The sequence below is a fragment of the Lissotriton vulgaris genome, chromosome 2_1 (assembly GCF_964263255.1).
Source record: "Lissotriton vulgaris chromosome 2_1, aLisVul1.2, whole genome shotgun sequence".
Classification (NCBI taxonomy): domain Eukaryota; kingdom Metazoa; phylum Chordata; class Amphibia; order Caudata; family Salamandridae; genus Lissotriton; species Lissotriton vulgaris.
In genome coordinates, this window is record NC_141687.1 from 31,663,398 (window position 1) to 31,675,448 (window position 12,051).

Consider the following 12,051-nt stretch of genomic DNA (forward strand, 5'->3'; position numbering starts at 1 on the left):
CTGCATGCAATCACAAAAAAAGTAGCGGCCATTGTCCCCAGTGACAATAAACAGAATAGTGCTCACCCACTTATAACGCAGACCGTGTAACAAGCCAAGTAAAAGGTCCAGTCGTTATGGGCGGTAACAAATGCAGACAAGGCGGTACCAAGGAGGAACTAACAAGACTTCTTACAAATCAGAAGCCAACATTTAGGAAGGACAATGACACAAGCCAATGACAAATATGGGCGGATAGTGGGTGGGGCTTCCACTGCATACTCTATTACAGCATGCCTCGCAGAGCGAGCAGTGCATGTGCGCTGCCGCTAGGCTTGACCTAAAAATGACATTCACAACAATAACGGGCAAGCCAGGACAGAGGAAATACACTGTGCTGTGGAAAGGGGCCGCTCTGGTTAGGATGGACCAGCATAATGTGAGGGGGAGGGGTTGGAGCAGCAAAGGAAAGAAATGCACAGCTGAAATCAGGTAACTTAAGAAGGCAGATGCGGCCTTACTACAGTGATGCCCCACTCGTGCTTCCCACAGGCAGACAGGAAAGGAAAACCAATACATCTTGTCTATGTAACAATCCATGCCAAAGGGAAACAGCTTTTACAACGCTGTAAACACAACGCGGTTGTTACAATGACTGCGTTGCTACCACGCGTGCCATTACATCGCAAGTTGTAACGACTTGCTGTAGGGGGCGTGCAACACCAGGGAATGTGTTGGATTTTAAATCCAACACCTTCTCTGCTGTTGAACAAACTGGAGTAGGAATAGTAATTAATACTGTTCTTAAGTCCAGCGCACCCCAACAGCAAGTCGTTGTTGAGACTTGCAATGTAATGGCACGCGTGCTAACAACGTGGTTGTTGTAATGAACGCTTTGTAAACTACTACGTTATGAATACACGCATTGTAACGTGCTATATTCATACAAAATCCCTTTACTTCTAGTGTTCCAACTATAGATCTTTTTTTCTCCGACTTCTTTACTGTGTGCGCAGACCTTTTATTTTTTTATAACTGTTTGTTTTTGTTGCATGCAAAGCATGAATGGTTGTTGTTACAATAAGCGTGAGGTGCACAGTTTAACGACACTCAATGTGCCAACCTGGGAAGGATGAAAGTGGGTGGACTCAATGTGCTAACCTGATAAGGCTAAAAGGGGAAGCCACACGTCAACAATCCGCCATTTCACTGCCAAGTTTCCCGCCCATCTATCTCTGCAATGGGCGCTCAGTTCGAGGAGCAGTCTTACCATGGTAATATGGAAGCGGTGCTTCAGATGGAAACATTACACGTTTAGACAGGCGGTCACTATTCTGGCCGCACACCTGCCTTCAAGTTTGGTGGAGAACTTAGAGGAGCTGCACGTGAGTGGCTTAAAATAAGCGTCAACATAGTACAACGTGGGGTCATAGTTGACAAGCGGACATGGCTGAGTGAACAGGGACGATCACAAACAGGGGGCTGAAGGACCAGTCAATATTTCCTTCTTGTTTGAGTGGACATGTTTGAATAGACATCTTAACACATAGCTTACTAGCCAGCCTTTTATTAATGGTAGTAGTCCCAAGCCTGCAATTCCAAATACAGCTCTGAAACAACTTTGTCAATATCGGGCATCTCATCAAATATTTGTTAAATCAACCTATTAGTTAAGCCGTATTTACAAGTAATCTGGCTTCATTGTGTATTTCTGTTTGTTGAATTGTGCTTGGATCGCCGCGCAAAGCAAGCCACACAGACGAAAGCTTTAAAATGAATTCAACAAGAAAATAACAGCATTCAGTCCTCCAAACCTGGAGATGTTGAGCACTTTTATGGAGTAAACCTATATCTGGAATTCATTTATTTTGGACATTTATTTATCAGACTAGCATTCCCTTTGGAGCTTAGAAAACATATTTGTAAACTAATAATGCACTTTTATTCAAACTCCCGTCTCTTAAACTGCACGAGGACTCGGAGCCCCAGCCTTTGGATGTACTCAGGCAGGAGAAACACAGGTTCCTGCTTGGACGTAATAAAAAGAGGGCGGGCCAGGGGCGTGTTCAGAGTCTGATTTAATCTGCATGTTCAATATGAAGTTTGTTGTAGCGTGTAAACATCCAGTGCAGTCGCCTCGAGAACTGAGGGGAACTCGAGATGTTTCTACAGAAAGCTCGCACGCCTGGACAAAATGCTGGAAGCAATCAGAGCTGCTTCGTTGTAACTCATTTCTCTGTGGCGTGCCTTCCACCGAAGAGGATGTTTGTGGGATGTGTCAAATTTGATAGGACACCCCCAATTGCTAATATTAACCCAGGGCTCTGGCAACCTCCTTCAACACAAGTCTTTTCAATGCAATAGGTCTCGCTTTTGCGAGCCTTTAAGCGATTGGCATTGTAAATGACAATGCCTTTTATTTATGTGTTTTAAACCCAACACATATATAAAAGGCATTGTTATTTTTAATGCCCATAGCTCAAACTCTCACAAATGCAAGAGCACTTTAATGTTGGCCGGGCCCATTTACTTAGACCTTGCTCATGGTATCCAGGTTACAGTGAGCAGCGTCTAAACAAAGGGGTGCAGACCAGGCCCCTGCAGGCCCCGCGGTGCTGGGGGCCACAAGCTCCAGGAGGCCCCCCTCAGCATAGCACTCTGACTGCAGGGCGCCTGATTGAGCCCAGAGGGGGGACCCCAGGTGTCTTGCAGGGAGGCCCCCTCATAGTTTGTTACGCCAGTGGTGCGGACAATATTAAATTGAAAGCGAATATGGTGAGCTTTCACACAAAGTAAAAATAAAATAATTAAGAAACGTTCCGCGAAAGCGCTAAAGTGAAAGTGGCCCGCACTAGTAATTGATAAAATAAATAAGCATGGCCGATAATGTGAAAGTGGCCGCCTGTAAAATAAATAATTAAATAAGCGCAGCCGCTGAACTGAAAGCGGAACGCGCCGTATATTAAATAAGTGAATATGTGTGGCTGCAATAGTTATAGCAGACCACATAGTAATTTAAATAACAATAGTAGTAAGCGTGCGGAGTACTGTGATGTCGTGGGTGGAATAGGGGAAGAGCATTAAGGAAAATAGTGCTCACCAACGTATAAAGCAGAGCATGTAACAACACCAGTAAAAAGGTCCAGTCCTTATGGGCGGTAACAAAAGGAGACAAGGCGGTACCAAGGAGAGACTGACAAGCCTCATAATGAATCGGAAGCCAGCGTTTACAAAGCACAATGGCACAAGCCAATTAGAAATATGGGTGGAGAGTGGGCGGGGCGTCCAGTGCATACCCTAATACAGCATGCCTTGCAGAGCATGCAGCGCATGCGCGCTGCTGCTTAGGCTCGACCTAAAAAGGAATCCGCTTTGAAAGGGTGGTTCCCAAACCCACCTGTTCTACTGGACCCTGCTCCCGAACCCACCAACACCCATTCTTCTGTACCCTGGTCCTGAACCCACCCATGCCCATCCTACTGGACCCTGCTCCTGAGCACACACACACCGATTATAAGGTGACCTGTTCCTGAACCCACCCATTCCTGTTCTACTGCAACTTGTTCACAAATCCAGCCATTCTACTGGGACCTGCACCAGAACCCACCCGCGTCCATTCTACTGGACACCTGAACACATGCAGGATTCCAAGGTCTCTTTAGGGATCTGAATCTAGATTTAAATAATTATTATTATTTTTTATCCTGGAGAGGAAAGTAAAGATCCTTATGGACACGATGAGAACGAAGAAGACACTATTTCAAATGCACAAACCTGTCTCCACGCCTCCTTACCTTGTAGTCATTGAAGCTGGCTCCAAAATTGAGGCGCCCCATGTTCTCCACAAGAATGTCCAGCTGGTCCCCCATCCTGCCCATCACATTGATGACGGGGGATTCCTCTCTCTCAAACACCCCAACATACTCCTGGGCAGTGGAGGAAAAGGACAATGTGAAAGCAGGCTCTGCGGCACCCCACAGGTATCCGGTGGGAGGATATCCCAAAATATGCACCCAAGCATGGAGAAAAACAGGTGTGGTTAGTACAGACGCTCCATATAACAAACACACACGTACACCTGCACCCTAAACACACACACACAACAGTAAATGTGAGCTCTAAATACACATACACAGTAGTAAATCTAAAGTCTAAATCAATACCAGGTGAGTCAATATGCATAGAGAGAGCAAAACACACCGTACACCAGACAGTGCTGAATTAGAGTGAAGGCGGACATTTGGCACTGGTGGCACAGACCCTGGAAGAGCTGGGCAGGAGAGAAAACTGACAACTGAGTGCACAATTCCCACATGCCTCATGAGGACCAAAAATTGGCACTGGGAGTACCCAGTATCTTTAACATATAGAAAAAAAGTCCTGACAGTTTGGACTGGACTGTTCCCACTGGAGCAGGGTCAAGGCTGATTTGCATATAGATGGGTCCAATGTGAGGTGGCATGGTGGGCAAAATGACAGTGGACTGGGAGGAGGACCATATACTTACCAGTGGGTGAGATTAATGCAAGCATTCCAGCCATCACTTTTCTTGTGAGCTCTAGGTGTCTCTAGACAGTGCCTGTGTGTGCACTCCCAATCAATATATCACAGGAACGAGAGAGAGGAAGGGAGCGCAAAAGAGAAAGAGAGCACAAGAGAGCGCACAAGAGATAAAGTGCAAGATACTAAAATGCAGCGAGAGTGGGAAAAGTGAGATCCTTCATGGACTGTGCAGAGGTGTTGGGAAGACGTGGCGCCAGAACATACAAAGGAAAACAACAAATGGGGAAGGAGAGAGACAGAGACCACAGAAAGGAGGAAGGCTTGGAGACTCAAAAGATATCTGGTGGCACCAGGAGAAGTGAACCAACAGCATTTTCATTCTGCTAATAAATAGATCATTTTGAAGAGTCTGTGCCTGTACGACTTCGCCCATACCTAGACTCTGCGCTCCGCAATCAGCCCTCGGCTTGCCTACCGTAGTCCCCGTTTTCTCCGTACATGCACCATCTCACGGGTCTCGAGTTCCTCTTATTCCAGTTCACTGAGGACCTGGACCCGCAGTTTTGGCTGGGCTCTTCCCATTGGATTAGGGTGAACACTGATTTGAATATGGCTGGGTCCAAACTATGGCAGTACCTCCCTCACCAGTGCGGAAAGTAAAGAACCTGGGGATTCTCTTCAATAATAACCTGATCTTCAAACCTCAGTTTAACGCTTTAGCCTCATCCGTATTCTTCAACTTAAGAATAATTAGAAAGATCTGTCTTTTCATTCCCTCGAGCCTTCAAACGTTGGTGGTTACCACCCTAGTCTTAGCTAAACTGGAGTATTTATGGGCATCCGGAAAATAGCCCACTTTAAATTCCAGATGTTACAGAATGCCTCAGCTCGCTTCTCTAAGGAATACCCAAATATCAGTCACTTTCGAAGGCATTGATTAAATCGCACTGGTTTCCGGTGGCAAAAAGATAGAATTTGAAGCGCTTTGTTCAGCTTTCAAGGCGCTGCACGACATGGGTCCACAATCTTCTTGAGAGACTAGTCTGGTATATTCTGTCTAGGAAACGTACGTCCTCAGACTGCAGTCAAACGAGCATCATGGGGGGGTAGGAGTTTCGTTTTGAGGACCGCTAAACTATGGAACTCTTTTCCCACAAACTTAAGAAACTGCCCAGACCTTTTGTCCTTCTGAAAGTCCTTGAAGTCTTGGCTCTTCAGCCACTAGAGCAGTTTCTGTTTTTTATATTTACCTCTCTCGTTTATGCGAAAGCAGCAGCACCAAGACACCCCAGGGCATTCAAGCGCTATACAAAATTATAAATCAAAACAAAATCAAACTGAGGTGGCATGGTGGGTGAAAAATGATGGATTGGGATGCAGCTAGAGCGACCGCCAGTGGCTGAGATGAATTGAAGCGTTCCACCCATCACTTTGTTTTTTTGGGGCCCTGGGAGTTTGCAATTTGGCATCTCATGGTGACTGCTGTGACTATGTTGCTTGACATAGCTTGAAAAGTTTCATTTTCATTTTGTCCAGATTAAACAAGCATGCGGCGTGCCTCCAAATGACATTTAATATATAGAATATTATGACATATCACTGAAAATGGAAGTGATTCAAAAACACCTTCTGCAGCTAGGTATCCTGGTGCCAAAAAAGCCTTCAACAAAGTTCAAGTCCCTTTCAGCATTCAATTTCAGCCAAATAACTCATTAGCATATATCTGTACTTTAGTCCCTCTTCATACCACCCATGGCATGTGCCATGTGAAGGAGGTAACACCTTGGAATATTTTAGGTTGGTTTAGGACACGAGACAAGGCTGTCAATATTCCGGATCGCATGGAACCGCTCCCATGTGGATTGGGAAAAATGCATTCAAGATCCTATAATGGACTACAAGGGTGCTTCGGTACAAAGTAGATTTGAGTTGGGCGGCTTCTCAATACACATGAAGTGCGTATGTTCCAGAAGACTTGGGCTACTCCACTTTGTCTTGATGGGTACACCAATAACAGTATTGACACTTTGGTCCGAAGAAAAGGTCACCCTTCGCGCAGTCTTATTGATTAGGTCAAGAAATCATTAGATTATCATATTGTTACTACCGACTGTATGGCTTACAAAGGTAAATGTGTAAGTTACAAATGAAGTACAAAATGCCCTGTTTACATACATATAACTTGTTCTTGAACATTTCCAAGGAAACCCTTCTGCTCCCTCATGTCTTGGTTGGCTCCTCGGCCAGCACCAGGCCTGTGTGTCGACTCCGACAGTCACTGGAGATTACAAAGTTACTTTTGGAGCACAGGGACAGATATAGTGGCATACGGTTTGCAAAACGCAGTCATGATATGTGCACTAACGTTTTGAGAAACCCATGTACTAATAGGTTGGGCCGCAAAATAGTGAATTGCAGTGGGTCGCAATTCAGCCTACTTCATAAATATTAATGAGGCGGGTCGCAAGTTGCAGAGCCACTGCTTTTTGCTGTCATCACAGCGGACCACCGTGTCTGAGCTTGTTTTTAAATAAAGCATTTAGAAAAAAATGCAGCTTATTTTACTTAAAGGAAACCAATGACTTTAAATAAAAAGATTTTTTTTTAATCTATTACTTTTTTAGGACTCGCATGGACTACTGTGTACTCCCCCCAATGTTTTTGTTGACCATTCATAAAGGGCAGGGGGTCACTAGGGGTCCCCTTCTTATTCAGGAACAGAGTACCACTACCTTTCAGTAGTTGGTAAGATATTAATGTTTTGCGACCGGATTTCGGTTGTTAAAACATGAATACATACTATTAGAAGTCGCTATTTAGAAGAAACACCCTAAACATGCCCCTCCCTAACAGCGATTGCTAATGAATTCTTAAAACCCATTTAGCGATCTGGTAACACATTACTGAGTCAGTAAATGGGTTTAGTACATTTGAAAAACAATTTTTTTTGTCGCAAACCATTGAATTTACCGAATAACAGGACTAGCTACCAGAAAATACTTTTATACATTTGGCCCTGGTTCCCATTATTAATGCAATAGAAGAGGAAGGTAAAACGTGTGGTAATCCTGAACGGGTCTCAACCTTGCCCAAGAGACTACATACTACATACTCTCTTCTGAACTGCATGGCTTACTGTAGGGGACGGTCTCTGAACTTTAATGGTTGTGCCCCTCAGACAGCCCGTCTCGCTCCACATTTTAAGAATGGAAGTGGTTTAGTCATAGTAACTATAATCGGTTTCACCTAGTTGGCCTGATGCCAGAGGTTTGTGGTTATAGATAGGCCCAAAATGAACCCTTGCTCCTTAGCCGGACACTTAATTCCCTGCTCATGCGCACGCACAGCGGACGCGATCAGTACCCGGTGGCAGAGGGCTGACGCTAGTTGTTCGTGCGGATTCTCATGACTGTTTTTATGATTCTGAGTGTAAGGAATTGATATTTAAAAACCTTTCTCTTTGATTTGCACTCACCTGCTCTACCCCCTAGCCCCGGTCCGACACTGCTGTGTGCTGACTGTTCGGAGGGCTTCCGGGGAGTTCAGACTCACTTCCTGGTAGGTTGGCGCTCTAGCCTATGCGCATCCTGACCTACTTAATTCCCTGCTCATGTGCACGCGCAGCAGGCGCTTCGGCAGCCCGTCTGCGCCCGTCCACGGCCAGCCAGGGCTAGCGGCCAGGCACTATGCTTATTTTTTTATGTATGCTCCCCAAGAACTAGTCGCACTTCGGGGCAACTGGGCTCTCCCACACTATACTCTTTCACGCATCAAAGACATGGGTATTCTAAACCACAGCCCCACGACATCCCTTCCATTTCCCTTAGGCCAGCTGATTCACTCCCCGCCTTATGTTATGGCATCTGTGCCCTCCCAGCCTCCCCTTGCTCAGCCCCCTCCCACGACAGTGTCAGCCTACCTCCTCAACACTCGTTCGGTAGTTAAAGATCAGCTTGAACTTTTTACATTTTTGGATACTGTTAAACCGGACATGTTGTTTCTCACTGAAACATGGCTCTCATTTGATTCCTCTCGAGACATATTAGCGGCAATCCCTGACCCTTATTGTATTTTACGCTCTGACCGTCCGGATGGGAAGGCCGGAGGTGGCGTTGCAATAATTATTCACTTGAATTTTCAGTTTTTGCCTTTGCTTTTCCCTACTATTGCAGCGGTTGATTTTCTCGTCATTCGCTCCACCTCTACCACGGCTCCTTTAACTTGTGTCCTATTTTATCGCCCGCCGCAGTCAATGCCCCTTTTTCTTCAGGCAGTCGAAGAACTGTTGGCTACGCTAGTGGTAAATAACTCTTGTGTCCTGGTGTTGGGCGACTTCAATTTGCCCTCCGACTCTCGGGAGGACCCTCATTCTAAAGAATTCACTGACTTGCTTTGTAATCTGAATCTTTCCCAGCACCTACTCTCCCGACTCATATTCATGGTCACTGTTAGACCTGACATCATTGGCTTGAGTCTCTCCTCCATTTTTTTTCTGTTTGCCTCCTCTGTTTACGATGTTTTTGCTGGTATATGCTTTGGGCACTGTGCCACTGCTGATCAGTGCCACAGTGCAAGTGCTCCCTATGTTAAATTACTGTATTGATTGAATTCCATGTTTGGCTTATTTGGTTTACTGTCAGTCCCTAGTCTAGTGCACCAGGAGTGCCGGGGCTTGTAAATACAAATGCTGCTCGTGGGCTTGCAGCACATGTTGTGCCACCCACAAGAGCGGCCTAGTAAAAGTATGTCTAAAGGTCTGCCATTGCTAGACCTACGTGCAGTCTGGTACTGTCACGCTGACTGCGCAAGTACACCTACGTGCCAGTCCCTAAACCTTCCCTTAACTTCATGTTAGTCACCCCTATGGTAGGCCCGCGGGCAGGGTGCATTGTAAGTATAAGGTAGGACAAGCCTGACCAAGTTGGCATGTCCTAATAGTGAATTACAGCCATATTCGTTTTTCACTATTGCGAGGTAACCTGCTCTCCATTAGTTAGAATGGGCTGCCACGATTATTAATGCTATAATCCTAGCTGGCTCGGGGAGCATGGTGCAATGTCGAGTTTGGTATCCCTGAACTCGGGGTTTAATTACGCATCCGTTTGTGTGGATGGTTTTTGGACTCTGGGTTTGAAAATAGCACTTTTAGAAAGTGGATATTTTCTTGTCTAACTATTTCTGGTTTCTGCTGGTTTGGTGTGTGTGTGACAGGAGCTGGGTGGCTCCAGAGATCTGATGAGTCAGTGTGGGATGAGTGGGACATTTGCGTTGAGAGTAGAGGGAGAGTAGCTTCTGATAGCCTGCCCTGCCTGATACAATACTGGCTCCACCTCCTGCCAGGCGACTGATGGCTCTGTGCCTGCCATGGACGATCCTGGCCCCACCTCCTACCAGGAGGCCGATAGCTCTGCTCCTGCCAATGACAATGCTGGCTCCACCTCCTGCTGGGCGTCTGAGGACCCAGCCCTGCTCAGTGAATAGGCCAGGTGCCTCTGCCTGGCTACACCCACAACAGACCCAGGATGTTGGGAAATTCCCCTGCATGGACAAAGGGATCAAAGCCAGAAAGGGGTATAAGAGAAGGACCCCTGAACCAAGAATTTAGATCACTTCTGACAAGGAACCCTGAAACCAAGGACAAGAAGCCTGCTGATCCAAGGACTTGCCTACCCCTTCTGCCAGTGTGCTGTTTGCTGGGGGGAATCCTGCAGTGCTTCTTTATTTTTACCAAGGAACCAGGAGAGAGGAACTGTGTGTGTACTCTCAAACTTTGCTAAGAAAATCTCCAAGGGCTGGAAGAGTGCCAGTCTCCTGTTGAAGTCACAGGGCTAAAAGACTTCATCTGCTTAAAGTGGTAACTGCTGGAACTTGAGAATCCAGCACCTCTGAAAGAAACCAGCAATCTCGACACCGATGGACGTCGCCGAATCCAGCTCGACATCGTGAGTAACGGCTCCAGCGTCCCGCTTCCTCGACGCCGGACGCCGGGCCCGATCGACGCTAGCAGCAACGCCAGTGAGTAGGGAGTTCGGCTCCAGCTCCAAGTGACCTCGTGTCTGCACCGCTGCTGATCGCATCGACTTCGAGCCCTCTCGACGCCGTGAGCGCTGCTCACTCTTGCAACTTCATCATCGACATCGACGACAACGCCGTATCCTGCTTCACCTGGTGAGCGCTGCTCCTGCCTGACATCTGTCGACGCCGCTGCAGGTCGCCCAGACTCCGAGGCCGGATCGACGCCGGAGACACGACGCCGGACATCTCGACGGCGCTGATCATCGTGTGCTTCGCTTTTCCAATGTACTGTGTTGTGGGGGTCTGCTCGACTCCGGGCTCGACGTAGCGCTCCTCGCGGTCGACGCCGAACCTTTGGATTAACTTTGCCTCGACGTTGTGTGACTCCCGTGTGGGTTACATTGTTGCCAAGAACTGTGTTTTAAAGAAGAAGAGTTGCTTTTGATACTAAAGACTTTGTGCTAAGAAGAAACTACGCTTGAACTATTATTTTTCCTTCCAAGAGTATTTATTAAGACTGTGGTATATTTTTGTCGTTATTTGGTCTTGTGCTAAGCCTTATATAAAGATCCTTATTTTTATAATACTACTGTGTCGTGTCCATTTGTAGTGTATTCACTTTATTACTGTATGTGGTCATAAATGCTTAACGCACTGCCTCTGGGATAAGCCTGTCTGCTCTGCCAAGCTACCAAGGGGGTGAGCAGGGGTTATCAAAGGGTGTGATCCCCATGCCCTGACTAGAAAAGGTGTGTCCCTATTTGTCAGAAGTGCATACCTCTGCCAACTAGAGACAGCCGGTTCTAACAGTCACATCCTGGACCAGGTTCGGTCAATTAACTTGCACATTCCTACTCCCACCATCAGCCCATGTCCTTGGTCCGACCACTTCTTTATTTAATTTTCCTTCGACCTTGTGGAGGCTAGTAAACCTCTGCTTCCATCCAACACCTGGGCTCGAAATTAGGGACGAGTGGACATACCCCTCCTCTACTCTGCCCTCTCATCCTCACGCCCTAACCTACTTGACATTTCCCCTCACTCCTAGGCTATCGCAATTAACAGCTGGCTTTCTTCAGCCTGCGATCAGTTGGCCCCTCTAAAACACCTCAGGACTTGCCGCCTTCATGATTCCAATAGATGGTTCACCTCCGAGCTAAAATCTAAAAAGTTGGCTCTTAAGCAGGCTGAGCGACATTGCAGATTGAGGTACTACCCTACTTTAAAATCACTGTACCTCACTTTGCTACATGATTATAAGAAATCCATTCTTCAGGCTAAATTGGATTACTTCACTTCAAAAATCCTTCTTTCAGCTAATAAGCCTAAAGAAATTTTTTCTATTGTCCACGATCTGTCCACCTCTGTAAGAGTCACCCTCAAGCCCTCCTTTCTCGCAAGCCCTCTGTAATTCTCTTAACGAGTATTTCATTGACAAAATTACCACAATCAAAGCTAACATCCCTACTTCCTCACCTAACTTCTCTGAGCCTTCCTCTGATCGCCACCGTCTGGAACAGTTCCCCCAGATATCTGGGGAAACGTTTTCCACCT

General features: G+C 46.5%; 1 protein-coding gene across 3 annotated transcripts in view; it reads right to left on the reverse strand.

Annotated features, from left to right (window-relative positions):
- The window catches only part of GLB1L (galactosidase beta 1 like), a 415,681-nt gene that overhangs the window by 38,963 nt on the left and 364,667 nt on the right, over positions 1-12,051 (reverse strand). For all 3 annotated transcript variants that reach the window (XM_086954375.1, XM_086954374.1, XM_086954377.1), the window contains exon 15: positions 3,774-3,905. In XM_086954375.1, the coding sequence (XP_086810501.1) occupies positions 3,774-3,905 (132 nt within the window). The remainder of the gene's footprint in view (positions 1-3,773; positions 3,906-12,051) is intronic.